This window comes from Typopeltis vanoorti, chromosome 22 (assembly GCF_054136105.1).
Source record: "Typopeltis vanoorti isolate ZY-2024b chromosome 22, IOZ_Tvanoo_1.0, whole genome shotgun sequence".
NCBI lineage: Eukaryota > Metazoa > Arthropoda > Arachnida > Uropygi > Thelyphonidae > Typopeltis > Typopeltis vanoorti.
The window spans coordinates 43,866,544-43,884,520 of NC_143570.1; the positions used below are offsets into that span (position 1 = coordinate 43,866,544).

Here is a 17,977-nt window from a genome sequence, read left to right on the forward strand (position 1 = left end):
ACATTGGGTCCATGTCTTCAGCCATTTTGAGAACATTGCTAACTGCAAAGAACATTTCTGCAAGACCCTTCACTGTAAATTTTTTAACTACCTTTTCCTGTTTCTCTTTTCTCTCTTCCTCTTCTGCAACAGTTGTTCTTCCAGTTCGACCAATTCTTCGTTGGTCAACTCTTCAGGGGAACTTTCTATGAGTTGAATTATGTTATCATTCACTTCGAGATTCAGATTGTTTGCTAGGCCCACTATTACAAACCTCCAAAATCATGCACAAACCATTTTAATGTCTTTTTCCATATGCCACTCATACATCGAGAGATCACTTCGTCCCAAGCCATAGCAATACTTTTAATAGCATGATAAATATTGAATGTTTTCCAGAATTGCATGAGAGTCTGGTTATTTCCTTCATAGGCAGAAATCACTTGTGAAAACGTTCTCCATAGATAATAAACCTTAAACGCTACAAGAACTCCCTAATCCATCGGTTGGATCGATGAAGTAGTGTATGGAGGGAGAAACATGACCTTGAACATCACTGCTATAAGACATAGCATTATCTAGAATTAATAAAATTTTAAATTCTACATTTTCTTTCACAAAATAGCTTTTTATTTCACTTGCATAGCAGTTGATTAAGGCATCCTCAAACAATTTTTGAGTCACCCACCACTTCTTATTGCTCCGATAATGAACTGGGAGTATGCTTCCTAATGTTTTGGAAATCGTGGATTCTTACTCTGCCATATCACAAATGGTTTCAGTTTATATCCAGCCATATTACCCCTAACAGAATCGTAAGAAAGGCATTAACAACTTTGAAACTAGGTATAGATTTTAGCTTTTTGTGATGAATGTCGCTCGGGTATTTTTTTCCAAAACAAGGATCTCACCATATTAAATATTTGCTGTGGCAAATAATTTTATCCAATTTCTCCACAAACTCCTTGGCAGCCTTCTCATCGGAACTTGCAGATCCACCATATATTTTCACATTATGTAGCGCAAAATGTTGCTTGAATCTTATGAACCAACCGGAAGAAGCGTTGAATTCGTAGTCATAATCGGGTTCTGCTTTCTCCTTCAACATGTTTAAGAGACTTAGTGCCTTAGCAGTTATGATGAAGGTATGTGCTTTTGGTTCAGGTCCTCTATCCATGATGCAAGTAGCTTTTCCATATCACCGAGAGGACCTTGTCGTTGCTTCGTCACTATCGTCGATTTAATGGAAGAAGATCCTTTCACAGCCTCTGCGATTTTATCCTTATTTTTCAAAATGGTCGTCACTGTAGAATGAGACCATCCAAAGTCATGTGCGATCACATTGATGAGCTTACCAGCTTCATGTTGCTTTATAACTTGAAACTTCATTTCAAGATCTCTTTGCTGACCTCTTTTTCTGTGATTATTTTTGATTGTGCGAATAAATCAAGGGGAGGTCGAGTTTCTGAATTTATATCCCGCACCCAAACATGGTTGTCCAACAAGAACGGGCATGTTCCATGGCTTTTTATTCAAGATATTCAGAGCAGCCTTAACAGGAAACAAGTTCCAAGTAAGGTGCTCCCTCCATCCATAACACATTAATGGCTCCTATGTAATATTGTTGTTTCCTTTCCTCTAATCCTATATGAAGGATCATCCAATATATGGTCCATTGGGCTCATCTTTGTCATAATGATGATATCCTAAATATTTTTGTGTTTCAAGTCAGATATTACCAGTTCTTCCTGTCCATCAAAAACAGACTAAGTTACAAATAAGTAGCCCTTTGAGTATGTTTTCAGGAGTTACAAGATGGTAAAGGATTGACATATAGTATTTCATCTATTCTGCAGGAGTTGAAGCTATTAGATTAAAAAATAAATATAGGGTTGGGTATGCACAATTGTTTATTTTAGTACCATCAGCATGAGTTTTTATGGTTTTCTATAAACTAACGATGACAGTGAACATCTTTTTTTTTTTAAACATATGAACTCACATACAAAATGATGGCACAACATGACAAAATTTCATGCCGGCTGGGGCGTTGCCCAGTTAAACAAGACCCCCGTTGTTTTTGCCACAAAACCAGGGCAAACAGCGAAAAGTCAGCTACTGGAACAAACCCTAAAACACACCCCACTCAATATCACCAGAGTTGAAGATTGGTACTATCACCATAAAAAGCCTGAATGGCAAAGAAATGGAGCTAGCTGAGGAATTAGATAAGGACCAGATCAACGTAATAGGGGTGACTGAAACAAAAAAGACAAAAATTGGTGAGACCTTTCTGAGCAATAAATACAAACTGTTATATTCAGGCAATGAGAATCAAGTAAAAGAAGGAGTAGCCATAGTATTCAACACTAAATATGAGGCTAATCTTCTTGAATGGCAAGCAGTCTCAAGTAGAGTGATATGGGCAAATATCAGAATGGGGAACTGGACAATGAGACTTATTTGTGCCTATGGTCCCACAGAAGGCTCTACTAAGGTAGAAGAGAAAGATTTTTTGACGCTCTAGAGAAAGCTACTGACACAATGAAAAAGGAAAAGTTGGTCCTTGTTGGGGATCTAAATAGCAGAGTAGGAAGTGATTATGAGACATACAAAAATATTTTGCGAAAATTTGGAGAAAAGAGCAAAGCTAATAATAATGGCAAATACCTGTTGGATTTCTGCTCAGGACATGGACTGGTTATTACTAACACCATGTTCCAACATAAAAATGTGCACAAATTTACATGGAGAGAAGAGGCAAGGAATAAGAAAAGTCTCATTGACTTTGTTATTGTTGATAGTGATGTTTTCTCCCTGGTGCAGGACACCAGAGTGTACAGAGGATTTGAAATTGGGAGTGATCACTATTTAGTCTTGAGCAGGATAAAATTGAATTTCATATTGAAAAGAATAACATGTAAGAAAGTTTTAAAGCAAATAAAAGTTGAGTAGCTCTCAGATGTCAACTGTAGACTAAAATACACAAAGATTATTGAAGAAAAAATGAAAGAATTTGAGAACAGGAACCAAGTAAAAGATGCAGTGAAGGAAAAGAAGAAAGCATATCAAACGTTCCTGGCAAATAAGTCAGCTTGTGCTCTTAGAAAATACAGAGAAAAATGTAAGAAAGCTAAACACTGTGTAAAACTAGCTAAACTAAAGTCATGGCAGAACTTTGGCAAGAACATAGAAAATAAATATCAAAAAGGTGGTAAGATATTCTGGAGGTTGTTGAAGAAGCTTAGAAATGGATGAAAGAGTGCTGTAAAAATGAATTAAAGATGATAAAAGTGACATGAAAATGGGAGAAAAAGATATCCTTGGAGTATGGAGTAATTACTTTGAAAAATTGCTAAATGAAACAAGCAGTGATAGCACAGTGGTAAAAAAACACTCAACAGGCATACAGTTAGGAATACGTATCCATACTTGAAGTAGAAAAAGCCATCAAAGGCTTGAAATATGAAAAGGCAGCATGAGTAGATGATATTCGACCAGAAATGCTGAAGTACGGTGGTATAAAAGTCTTACAGTGGCTGCACTGCATAGTTCAGAAGGCCTGGACAGAGGGACGAATTCCTGATGATTGGAATAGAGCTCTAATAGTACCCATATAAAAAAAGGGAAATAAAACTGAATGTGAGAATTACAGAGGTATTTACCTACTGAATGTTCTTGGCAAGATCTATGCAAGTATATTTGAGAAACGGTTGAGAAGAATTGTGGAAGAAAAGCATGGTGAAGAAGAAGCTGGATTCAGGCCAAATAGAGGCTGTCAGGATCAGATCTTCACTTTACGACAAATAGTTGAGAAAGCAAGGAATATAACAAAAATCTGTATTTAAGTTTTGTCGATCTGGAAAAGGCATATGACAAGGTGTCAAGAGAGAAGCTATTCAATACACTACAGTTATATGGTGTCAATGAGGCATTATATCAAGCAATACTCAGTCTTTATTTGAGTTGCAAGTAGTCAGCAGTTAGAATTGAAGTACAGGAAGATGGTTTAATGTTAAATCTGGTGTGAGACAAGGATGCACATTATCCCTATTTTATTCATTATCTATATGGATCACATTATGAAACAAAGTGGTATTGGACCGGATATCAAAATTGGAGATGTTAATGTCAGCTCTTTGCTTTATGCAGACGATGTTATACTCCTAAATAAATCTGCTACAAATCTGCAAGATTCCCTAACTAAATTGAATAACTGTTGTAATAGATATGGTATGAAGGTCAGCAATAAAAAGACAAAGACATTGAAAATAGGTAGAATCGTTGAAAATGTCAACTGTGTTATGAATGGAGAACCTGTGGAACAAGTAAAACATTTCAGCTACTTACGCGTGATTTTTAGTGAAGATGGTAAATTAAATATGGAAATAGACAACAGAATCAACAAAGCTGGTATGGTAGGAAGTCAATTAAATAAATTCATATGGAATAAGAGAGAAATTAGTCGGAACACTAAATTAGCTGTATACAAGACAGTGTTCAAACCAGTTTTAACTTATGGATCTGAGAGCTGGGTCAGAAGTAAAACACTTGACCAAAGACTAGAGACCACAGATATGAGAGTCCTGAGAAAGATTAGAGCCGTGACCAGATGGCATCAATGGCAATATCATATTAAAAACGAGGATATTAGGAAAGAACTTGACATTGTCAGCATCCAGGAATGCATTAGCAGAGCTAATCTCAGGTGGGCGATGAAAGATTAGCAAAACAAGTGTTCTCTGCCAGTTTGGCAGGAAAACGACCCAGAGGAAGACCAACATATAGATGGATTGATACGGTACAAAGTGCCTTAGATGATACAAATATAAGATCTGATAATGTTGGGGTCTTGACAAGTTACAGACTGATTTGGAGAAAAATTGTAGATAGGGAGTTAGTAATTGTCTATTTTCATGTAGTATTATCATATCCTGTAAACCCTTTGAGGGTACATGGCAGGAATTTGATGATGATGATGATGATGATACAAGAAACCCAAAGAACATCAGTATTGTGTGAGAGGAAACAAGAACATGTTGATATGATTTTTGGACAAATGAAAGTTTGTAATTCTTAAGAAAAATGTGAGGAAGACTGTTACAGAGAACAGAAGTAGACAGAATGAGGAAGTTCAGATGTTGGTTCAACAGATTTGAAACTTCACAGTACAAATGTTAACCAGCAGTTGTTTCTGTGTTAACATGCTTAAGGGAAAGTGAAGTAATGGTGGCAATCGGGTTTGGGAGAAAAGCATATTTCATCCATGGAAGAAAGATGTATGACCAATGTATGAGTAGACAATTATTTGATTCTTTTTCTTTAGTGAAGGGAGGGGAAAAGAGAGAGAGAGAGAGAGATAAGAGGGACAGGGTAATCCATTAACTAGATTACACTCTTCTGGACAGAATTAAGGGCAATAAATCCAAAACTAAGGTTTTGGATTTATACAGCTTAAAAGTTCTAACAGTGAACTTTCGTCAAGTTTTTGATTTTGGTGTGGTTCTTGTTTTAGTTTATATTGGGTAAGTGCTGAATGTTTTAATTATCTGTATGATGTTTATGAATAGTGTGCATTTTTAATAATGTGAACAAGTTGACATTTGTAGTGTTGTATTCATTTTGTGTAGCTATAAAATGGATTCATCTCAAAGATAGCATTCAAAAATATGTACTCTTTCTCAGCACACATCCATGTGTCTTGGAAAGACAAATTGCTGATGAGTGTGGTGTTGGTTTGGCTACTATTAATGCAATTTTAAAGACATTTAGGAAGACAGGTACCTCTTCTCCTGAGAGAAAAGGAAAGGAAAATGTGAGTGAAATATGAAAACTACACTTACTGAATATCATTTACTAGTTAGGAAAAGCAAAATGAATACAACGGACAATCTTGGAACTTGGCAGCTAGTGGGATTAATGGACATAATGTGACAGACTGACATGACAGTCTGTCGAAGAATGTTGGAAGCAGGGAGGACTGTCCATAGACCAAAAAAAAAAGAAAGAAACTGTTGACCAAGGCTATGCAGAAAAGAGGCTCCAATGGGCAAAAGTGTACAAAGATTGGATTGCTGAGAAGTGGGAGAAGGTCATATTCTCAGATGAGAGCCATTTCTTTGTCCAAGGTCAAAGTTTTTTCATTTGTTCACAAATCAGCAGATGAGACGACTTCTCCCACCCACCCACTTTCAACAAGCTTCTAAATACCCAGCTAAAAAGATGTTCTGGGGTTGTTTTACATATGACAGTCCAAGATCACATACCTGTTGACCGTATGATGAAAAATGACCAATACATAAAAATATTTGAGAAAAGAGTGGTCCCACAGATTCAGAAAGATAAAGAACTCATCTCCCAACAGAATCTCGCTCCATGCTACACTTCAAAAAAAAGTGAATAAGTTCCTCAAAAATCACAACATCCAATTGCTTCAGTGATCAGGTAACTCTCCTGACATTATCCAATAGAAAATTTGTGGGCCATAGTGAAAAAGAGACTTGGAAAATTAAATTGTGATACAAAGGATAGCATTATAAAATCATTATAAAAGTATGGTTCTGAGATGCAGAAATAAAAAAAATGTGTTCTACATTGGGTCCATGCCTCTGTGAATTAATGAACTTATTAGGAACAGAGTAGCACATAAATTATTAGGTAAAATTGGAGTTTAATTTTTGCATTTATTTTCTTGCAAAATTATAATTTTTCTTTAAAATATGAGTGTTGGGATTAATTTGTTCAGTACTGTACTTTAGAAAATTTGCTTCAGATAAACTGTTTGCTTTCTGTACTCAACGAATGCATTATAAACAGGTGTTTTTTTTTAAACATGTCAATTCATATTTCAATAATTCAATTCAAATATTTTGAATTGAATTATTTATTATGAGCTTGTGTAGCTCAGTGAAAGTGGTGTTTGCATCCATAGTGTTAGGTCACCTGAACAAATACTTAAGTTCGATTTTAGTCCAATTAGAGGAACGTTTCTGAACCTTTCTTCAATTGGCTCCTGAGTTAGTCAATACTGGCATGGGCAAGTTTATTAAACATGTATTTTCTGCAACTGAAAATTTGCAAGAGGATGTTTGGACAAATATATAATGTATTTAGTTAGATACTATGTTTGATGTTACAACAAAACTATTTTACTTGTGAGTATGAAGCATCATGCGTGTGGAAAAGGTATTTTTGATTACGTAGGGTTATTTTGATCCAGCTGTCTCTGATTATACAAACTATCACTAAATATATAACAGACTGTAAATGTCTCTGTAGTGTATTCTGCAATATAGTGTCTGTTGCAGATGGGATTTTTTTTTTTTACACTATAGTAAGTAACATTTTCATTCCAGTCTTCAGAAACAATAGACACAGGGAGTAAAAATTCACCTATTCCTGAATAAAAATGAATCCTATGTATTATAAGAAGTGGACTGCATCCATTCATCTCCAACAAAATACTAGCACATGTGAGATAAGATAGAAGAGCCACTGATAAAACTTATGTGATGAAGGTAGGATTTATGAAAGGATAGATAATTCCAATGATGAATAATAAATTTAGTTTAATCCTTTATCCAAGTGTGAGCAAACAAAGTTTGCGCCTGAGAGTATCTTCAGGACTGGGTTAAGGTGGTACACATCAGGGCAACTCGTTGCAAAGGTGGAGCAAGCTACCAACACTCCTATCCTAGTATCTCCTATAATGCAAAACACATCTCCTTGCGGATATGTCTATTGTTATGCATTAAGGGAAGGGCCACTACCCAGACCGGTTTCGACCTTTATTGAGGTCTCTTCAGTGGGAGCCAGGCCCAAGTCGAGATATCAGGCAGAAGCATTTGCAGGTCATCTCCACCTATAGGAATTGCCAATTGGTGTGCCACCCTTTTTTAATAAATTACTCTGGATTTAGAGAAAGATGTTGAAAGTTTATTTTCCACTTGGTTAGAGTATAATAAATTTAGTTTAATCCTTTATCCAAGTGTGAGCAAACAAAGTTTGCGCCTGAGAGTATCTTCAGGACTGGGTGTACCACCTTAACCCAGTCCATTGCTCACACTTGGATAAAGGATTAAACTAAATTTATTATACTCTAACCAAGTGGAAAATAAACTTTCAACATCTTTCTCTAAATCCAGAGTAATTTATTAAAAAAGGGTGGCACACCAATTGGCAATTCCTATAGGTGGAGATGACCTGCAAATGCTTCTGCCTGATATCTCGACTTGGGCCTGGCTCCCACTGAAGAGACCTCAATAAAGGTCGAAACCGGTCTGGGTAGTGGCCCTTCCCTTAATGCATAACAATAGACATATCCGCAAGGAGATGTGTTTTGCATTATAGGAGATACTAGGATAGGAGTGTTGGTAGCTTGCTCCACCTTTGCAACGAGTTGCCCTGGTGTGTACCACCTTAACCCAGTCCTGAAGATACTCTCAGGTGCAAACCTTGTTTGCTCACACTTGGATAAAGGATTAAACTAAATTTATTATACTCTAACCAAGTGGAAAATAAACTTTCAACATCTTTCTCTAAATCCAGAGTAATTTATTAAAAAAGGGTGGCACACCAATTGGCAATTCCTATAGGTGGAGATGACCTGCAAATGCTTCTGCCTGATATCTCGACTTGGGCCTGGCTCCCACTGAAGAGACCTCAATAAAGGTCGAAACCGGTCTGGGTAGTGGCCCTTCCCTTAATGCATAACAATAGACATATCCGCAAGGAGATGTGTTTTGCATTATAGGAGATACTAGGATAGGAGTGTTGGTAGCTTGCTCCACCTTTGCAACGAGTTGCCCTGGTGTGTACCACCTTAACCCAGTCCTGAAGATACTCTCAGGCGCAAACTTTGTTTGCTCACACTTGGATAAAGGATTAAACTAAATTTATTATACTCTAACCAAGTGGAAAATAAACTTTCAACATCAAAACTTTCAATGATGAATGTAAAAAGTGTATATTGATCATCAGTGAACAAAAGAAAATTCTTAGAAAACAAAGTGAAATATAAATAAAACGTAGTGATAAATACACATAACAAGCACAACAAATTGTACAAGATGATTTTTTGCTGCAACTACTCACATAATCTTTACAAGCCTAGATGAATCACCTGATCAACATTATTAATTCACTGTATAATCCTCGCATTACTGTTATTTACTGAGCTACCGATGTATACAGCCACTGCTTATTATTGGTTTGTTATTTCACAAATGCAAATTATTAATAATTCATTTGCCAGTAATAAAAGTGTTTCTATTCACATCTGTTCTCAAACATCCTCATATTTGCCATTCTCACATGGCTGATTAATATTGGTTCACATTTTACACATTTTAATAATTCAAATATACTAGCCAAATATAGCACTGTCCTCAATTATTGTTTTTTAATATATGTCAACAACCACATTGCCCCCCCCACTGCCATGTCGATTTGGTTACACTTGAGGAACCAATCGCAATATGTGGCACATCCACCAATCCTCAAACAAGAAACTGTAGAGTGAGATATTTTCTCTCTCTCTCTCTCTCTGGTGTGAACATGTTAAATAAACCTAACACAAAGATTACAGGACAAGTTATTATTATTATTACCCAAAACCCCATGGAGTCAAAGACTCATCTAGGAGGTCCTTTTATCAAACACACAGCTCATCATGCCGTGATTTAAACTCTCTTACTCTCTCTTCACTCCCCTACTCTCTGTGAGTAGGGGAGTGAAAACCTGCTTTTCACTCCCCTACTCACACCCTCTTTATACAGTTTCCAGGGATCACCTCTGGTTCTCCCCTGATTTCCCACTACTTTCTGTAGAACCTCTCCAGCATTGATCCTATAACAACCACTAATTAAGTTGTAGGTCTCTGTCATATCTCCCCTCTTCCTCCTGTCCACCATACTCTGCAAGTTGCATCTTCTCAAAGTTTAATAAAGGTTTTTTTTTTTATGATTCCAGTCCACAAAATGTTGTCAACCTATAGTACATTTAGTATGATGGATGAGTTAATGATTTTATTTTTATTACTTATTTAATTTTTTTTGTTTGTATTTTTTAATTTTTATTTTTGATATAGCCCAGAAACTCTAGAGACCAAATATGGAACTTTATCAAACCACTTCAAGTCAAGCTACATCTCCCAACTAAAGACAATCACAAACAACCATATCCTTGCTGGGATTCAACCTATGACCTGTTGGTTGGAGAGCAATTATGCCAATACTCAATCAGGCTAGCATATGCTGTGACAAATTTGTTTTGAAAAGGTAAGGTGCACATTACCAGTCATCAGCCATTTGCACTTAATGTTCCCCTATCCAAATTGTGAAAAAGCAGTTCAAAAAATCAAATGAACCAATGGTTTATTTATTTATTTATTTTTAGTTAAAGTTTTAATGTGAAAATATCTTGAAGATATTACCGTACTTTTCTGTGTATAAGATGAACCCTACTTTTTCAAACCCAAAATTAGAAATCAATATTTTAAACATCTCCACTGTCTAATCTACACTCAGTGGGAGGAGGTCCAAACTGTCTCCCTGAAGCATTATTTCCATGTTCTTTTGCATAATTGACGATTTTTTAACTTGAATTTTGAAGAATATGACAATCGTTTTATATTTTCAGACATTTTTATGGACTATGCTCAAAATATTGTTAATACATTAACTTACTCTGCCAACGAGTTACAGACGTATGAATGCTTTCAGAGTTTTGATTGGTTTATTCAGAATTAGCCGTTAATGACGTCAATCGACAGAGTTAACAAAGGCTAGTGATTGGCGGAAGCCTGTTTGTGGAGACAAGGTACCGGCAGTTTCACCATGGCAACCATAGGTCTGTCAACAGGTTACCTCCTGTGTATAAGACGACCCCCAATTTTTGGTCTAAAAATTTTAGAAAAAAGTATCGTCTTATACACTTACTTTCATGATGAAGTACCATATTTGTAAAAATATGGTACTTCATCATGAACAATCTTAGAAGTTTAAAAATAAAGTCACCCACCATTATATTTAATTACCATATTATCCTTTACACCTCCTCGAGAGTAAATATATCCAGTAAATGGCAATAATGATGATGCTATTTTACAGACACATAATATACTTATTAAATGCAATATTGGTATGCTGAAAAATTATAAACATTTAAAAAATGAAAACTAGAAATGCATAAAAATGCTATTAAATAGCTCAGTTAAATCCTTCTGTACTGATATAAAAGTACAATTTAATTACTATATATAAAGTAATGACAGATTTACCTTCTCAGATCCTTAAATGCATCTTGAAAATTATCAGCATGGTAAAATGCTGCTCCACGAATCATGAGAGATATTGCAGAAGCAAGTGAAAAATTCTGTAAATTTTCACAGGTTTCATTTGAATTAGACATTACTTGTATTTCAGTTTTATGTTTGCTAACAGATCTAAGACATTGCTGATCACATTCAGAATCCATTATATGTTCAGATCCAGCTTTACACGAAAGGGTTAATTTTGATAAGTTATCATTTAAACACCTATTTTTACTGGCAATATCATTTTTAGGGTTGCTGATTTCTGGTTTAAAAGAAATTTCTTGCATAGCATGGGATCTCTGACTTTCAATACTTCTTGTGCATAAACTGATACAGCCTGAATATGAGCCAGCATGAAGAAGAGCATAAGATGCATTTTGAAATAGCTTCTGTAAGTTTCTTGTTGGTGAAATAAATTCAGAATAAGATGAAATCTGGGAAGAAAAAAAAAAAAGAAAGAAATTAACATAATTTAATACTGAAAGGGGAGAATGCTTATCACAGAAAATTTAATTATATGTTCAGACATACAACAATGAATGCTGATAAGTCTTGCTTATACAAGAGAAAACCCAAGATCCTATTGCATGTTTTAAACTAATTTACAGCAATAAAAGAAACAGCTGCAGAGTGCAGACTGTTCATAGAGTATTACATATTCACAATGACATGCAATACTATTTGTATTCATTTCCTGACATATATTTTTATATTTATGTACTTGACTGAATACTGAACAAACTTTGATTTTCTCTGTTTTCCTTTCATAAAAACAAAATGCACTGTAAAGCACAATTTAACTTGAGCAGAAACCTTCAGAACAAATTAAACATGTAAGTTGAGCATTTACTATACTATTTATGAGCTCTTGAAAATAATTTGTGTTCTGTCTTATTTAGTATAAAAAATGGTATTCTTTTACCAGGGCGATTTCATCCCAGGAAGGGTTGCAAAATATAGCACATAATGTCATGTATGGAGACTGTAGTAGTTAAAAATATGGGAACTTTAATGAAAGAAGGAATTGGTGAATTATTCATCAAGGATAAGGAATTATTCAAAGTAGTGCTTCATAGTATAAACAATACTGGAAGAACAAAATAAATAATTTATTAAGTTAATATTTTGCTGAATAATTTACAAGCAGCATCTCTTCAGAGCACAAATTACAACTGTTGTAAAACACAACGCAATCAACTAGTTGTTGCAAAAACAACTGAAATTGTAATTGAAAATGAACTTATGTCCTATCATTGTGATGCCCTATAGTGCCCAAATAAGAAGTTAATTCAGGTGAATAAGGTCCCGGCTCTATAGATGTCTTCTATTGTTCCACATTTATCTTCTTCTACTTAATTCCACGTAAAGGGGAATACAGACATGGTATGCCAGTTCTTGCCTTACTAATGTGATAGTGAATGCAGTTTATGTTCTTCAAGCCAGATGTTAACAGATATACTATTCTATCCAAAGTAGGCTAAGCTGCAGACACAGAATTTGTATACATTGCAGGATATGCAAGAGAATGATGATAGTTCTTTGGAGACCAGATTAAGAGAAGGTTGCTAGTTGGGTGTGTGGTTTGAAATTAGCATGGAGGTTATCTTGAATTTAGCTATCTTTTAAGATGTACCTTATATATAGAGTACAGGAATAATTTTGTTGTGATCTTGTATGTTAGGTGGGGGAAGGGATGGGGACAGTAAGCAGTACTTTATAATAGTTATAGACATTGACTAAAAAAGTGAAAATAATTCACTTCTGTGGCAAATGCAGTGTCATTAGAATAAATAGCCTTGGCTCTGTGTATAAGTGTTTTGAGGATGCTGTACTGTTGGAATGGATGATGATGCAACTGCTTATGCAAATATCTCCCAATATGTTTCATTTTCTATCAACAGAAAATAATAATGAACCATGTGGAAGTTGTGTATCTAATATATCTTCCTAACACACAAAGAACAGGAGGTAGGAAGGATAAAAGAGATAGACAAGCAGTCAGTTCTGTAAAATTTGAAGCGAGATTGTGTATGGATATTGATGAATTGCTGCTTCATGTTCTTTTACAGGCTTAAAGGAAAGTAAAGGAATGATGGTGACACTTTAGCAGAACATCATCATCACTGGCAGAAATAGTGATATTATCTATTAATGGGACTGACTTTTTCTTTCAGTCCCATTAATAGCATCAAGATTTTTTGAAGCAGGCCTTTAGGAAATTACTCCAAATGCGGGAATGATATTCTAAGGTTAGGTAGATTTTGTATTTATATATTATTATTAGTTGTGCAGACAATAAATAATGTCTTACATGGAAAAGGAGACAAAGTTTTTTTGAAGCTTGAAGGACTAATATGATGCTTTTGTGACAAAGACTAGAGATGCAGTCAGCCCAGGAAAAGAAAAAATTATTTTGTTTGGTGATATGAGTATTATCAAAAAGTAAGAAGTGAAGCAAAATCTTTCTTGTAAAAAATAAGATAGAAACATGTTTTAGCAGAATTGAAGTTCACAGGGCTGTCTTCACCTACTGGAGAATAGCAAGGTGATTAGGTAAAGGCAAGGATTATAAAAGCTCTTGTAATTTAGAATGTTTAAATAATACAAGGTTTGTCATAAGAAGAAGAGGAACAAAGTGTACAATCCATTAGCAAAACAATGGGCAGTATTTGAGGTTAGCAAGAAAAGCTCATTTAGGCATATGAGAATAAAAGTTCAAGAATCATGGGAGTACTATGACATTAGCTGGGTAATCTGAAAAGAGGAAACCAACTATGACACACAGTGAACACACCAGTTTTCCCTTTGGTTGATCACTATGACACAGTGAATAACCAGAGAGAAAAACAGACTATAAGACTGTAGTTTAATAAGTAGGCCTCTATGCTAAACCCAGTCATCAAATGTCCTGAAAATGTCAAGAGTAAATCACATGACTCCAAACTCTTTCATAATTTGTGTTCACTGCTAGAAACAAATCATGGTTCATCAATTACTAGCAATCCAAGTAACTTAGCTTCTTAGAAATCATACTAATTATGATAGGGCGGTTAATTCTATTCGCATTGTATACACTATGGTTGGGAAGCGTGTTTTTGATTAGTTTGCCTGTTTTGCAGGATGATAAATCTGAGTTTCCACAAAGAAAACTATGGTGCTTCTGTAGGAGACTGGCTAACTCACCTTTATCAGGATCTTTCAACAGAAGGTGAGTTAGCCAGTCTCCTACAGAAGCACCATAGTTTTCTTTGTGTAAACTCAGATTTATCATCCTGCAAAACAGGCAAACTAATCAAAAACACGCTTCCCAACCATAGTCTATACAATGCGAATAGAATTAACCGCCCTATCATAATTAGTATGAGGTTTCTAAGAAGCTAAGTTACTTGGATTGCTAGTAATTGATGAACCATGATTTGTTCATATCCTAGATGAAATTCAAAGCCAGGTCTCTGCAATCAAAAAGGCATCTTCTACCGACTAAGTAATGGAGGCTCTTATTGATAACTTTATCCACATTTTTTTATGTGCAAATTATGCATTTGGTGATGAAAGTAAGAATGACATAGTATGTTCACAGGACTTTTCCTCAAAAAACTAATGAGGCTGGCGATCTTGGAGTGATGAAGTTGAAGTTCGGGATGGCATTGCAAAATATGGTCAAAACAACACAGAAGATAATAATCATGATGAGAAGGCCAAGGAATTAATACTAATAGAGCAAATCACTGTTCCACTTTACAAGATTTCAATTTGATTGTATACAGATTATTGTGCTCAAGTCTGGTCTCCAGGACAGAGGTGGAAAAGAATAAAGAACTAGAGAAATTCTAGAGAGTGCTAAAGAGGAATGGTGAAATCAGGACTGCAGAATATGATGTATTACAGATTAAAGCAATATAGGCTAAAAACATGATGAATATATATATTAATAATAGAACATGTATAGACCACAGTAATAACTTTAATTAAATAAAGGTACAAATATTTCATACTGAAAGTAACAGTACATCCTCAGTGTAGAACAAACAGCTAAAAGGAATGAAATACAAAGTACAGAACAGTCGGTGGATCACCAAATAAATTGCTGTTGTGTGCCAGAAGATTAATTACTAAAATATTATTAAATAATAATTTCATTGATGGTTGCATAAAATAAGAGTCTCCCAAACTTTTGGGAGAGAGAGAGACCGTCATCTCGATTTAAATTCAGCCGATGTAAGAGGGCTTGCTTCGTAACTTTCTTTAAAAAGGTGTTCATATTTATACCTGCATCTGTGGAGAAGACAAGCTTTATCCCACTGAATATTATGATTAGTGTCAATGCTATGTTGTGCTAGACCAGACTTATGAGGCTTCATATATTCGATATGATATTGATGTTCCTTCATTCTTTTTCCCACAGAATGGCCTGCTTGTCCAAAATAAGATACATTGCATTCACATGGTATCTGGTAAACACCAGCTAATGATAGAGGTGACAGTTTGTCTTTTGCAGATGGTAACAAGTGAGAAATTTTGTTGATAGGAAAATATATGGGAATAAGATGATACTTCTTCAAAATTCTGCCTATAGGTTCTGAGATGCCTGAAATGTAAGGGATTGGAACTCTGCAGTCAGTTGAAGAATCCTGAGGTGTTGGAACATAGGAGTCAATTATCTGCTGGATTTGATTGGAGTTGTAACCATTAGATTCTATTAACTTTTTTACAGTGAAAATTTCTTGTTGTAAGCTTAATGGAGAGGAGCACACTTCATGTGCTCTATTAATTAAAGATTTCATAATGCCAATTTTTTGAGAGGTGTGATTAGCAGACTTTTGATGAATGTATCTTCCAGTAAAAATAGATTTTCAATAGACACTTGTAGACAAAGTACCAGAGGATGCGTGTGTAAGGAGGATATCCAAAAATGGTAAACTACCAGACTTTTCTTTTTCCATGGTGAGCTGAATGCATAGGTGAAGGCTATTTATCTATTGTAGAAATGTGGTAAATGTTCCTCTTCAGCATGTGGCCAAATAGCAAAAACATCATCGACATAAAGAAACCAAAGAGAGGGTTGGGGATGAATGGATGAGAACAAGGTGTCTTCTAGATGTTTCAAAAAATAGTTTGCCAAAGGTGGAGACAGAGGGCTACCCATGGCAGTACCTTCAACTTGTTTGTAGATCTTGTTTTTCCAGCTGAAATAATCTGAATGTATAACGAATTCAAAAATCTTTGCAATATCCGGAGGGTAATCATCATATAGTAAGTTGACTGTGTCAACTAATGGAATATTGATAAAAAGGGAAACAATATCAAAAGTGACTAATAAATCAGACTCTTTGATTTGAACATCCTTGATTTTTTCAAGAAAATGTATTGAATTTTTGATGTAAGATCTAGAATGTCCAGTAAGGGCAGTTAATGAACGTGACAAAAATTTAGCAATTTGATAAGTCATCATCATCAAATTCCTGATTTGTACCCTCAAGGGGTGTACAGGATATGATAGTACTACATGAAAAATTTACATCATTAATAACTTCCTATCTACAATTTTCCTCCAAATCAGTCTGTTACTTGTCAAGACTCCAATATTATCAGATCTTATATTTCTATCGCCTAATTTGATAAGTGGGAGAGTCAATACAATTCACGATAGGTCTTACTGGATAACCTTCTTTATGGATTTTTGGGAGGCCATATAAGCGAGGAGTTCTTCCAAAATGAGTGCACAGTTTATCCATGAAGTTTTGATCCCAGCTGATAACTTCATCAAGCAAATTTAATTAAGCTTTTTTCAATTGTTTAATTTGCGAATTTGTAGGATTGATTGATTTCTTGATAGGTGGAGGTATCTTGTAAAAGGCTGGTTACTTTTCTCTCATAGCCAGTCTTATCCATGATCACAACAGCTTTTCGTTTATCGGCTTTTGAAATAGATATTTCATTATTTTTTCTTAATGAAGTTAGCCCATGGATTTCAGCACTCGATAAATTACATGGCAGTAACTTGCTTTTAAAAAGAGAAGCCGCAACTTCAAATCGTAGTTTATTAGCATCTTTGCTAGAAAGTCCTGACAGATTACGTTCTATATTATGCAAAAAATCAAGATAAGGAATGCGTTTAGATATTATGGCAAAATCGAGGCCTTTAGCTAATGCACTAATTTCAGTGTCAGATAAATGGCGTCCAGAAATATTAACAATCCATTTATTTGTAGGAATGTTGTCAGAGGTAACATTTTTCATAGGAATGGACTAAAGATTAAAATATATATATTTTTAATAAATATGAGGACTTTTTATCTAATATATACATAATCAAAGCAGAAGTCAAAGTAAGTGAATTTTTTTATTAAACTGAATGTTATTTCAACATGCTTTGCTGTCTTTTATTGGCTGACAGAAGATTTTAAAAGAAACAAACAAAAAATATGTAAAATGCTTTAAACAGATATTATTTTAGAATTGAAAGAATGACAGTCAGTAGTCACATCATGTGAAGTCTCTAACCTGTTGTGTAAACCTTGTATGTGACTGCTGGCATAAGAGATGTATCGAATGTTATATACACTATTAAGGACTTGCAGATGTCACAAAGTATAATTCCTTGGTTTCCGTTTAATGTGCAGTGTAGTGCAGTGCAAGTGAATTACCTTGAATGACACTTTGAACATTCAGATGAAAGTATTT

General features: G+C 35.0%; 1 protein-coding gene across 1 annotated transcript in view; it reads right to left on the reverse strand.

Annotated features, from left to right (window-relative positions):
• LOC150094368 (uncharacterized) overlaps window positions 1-17,977 on the reverse strand; it is a 157,367-nt gene that overhangs the window by 17,941 nt on the left and 121,449 nt on the right. Inside the window, exon 11 of the mRNA XM_090412453.1 lies at window positions 11,258-11,727. Coding sequence (XP_090268579.1) covers window positions 11,258-11,727 — 470 coding nt within the window. The remainder of the gene's footprint in view (window positions 1-11,257; window positions 11,728-17,977) is intronic.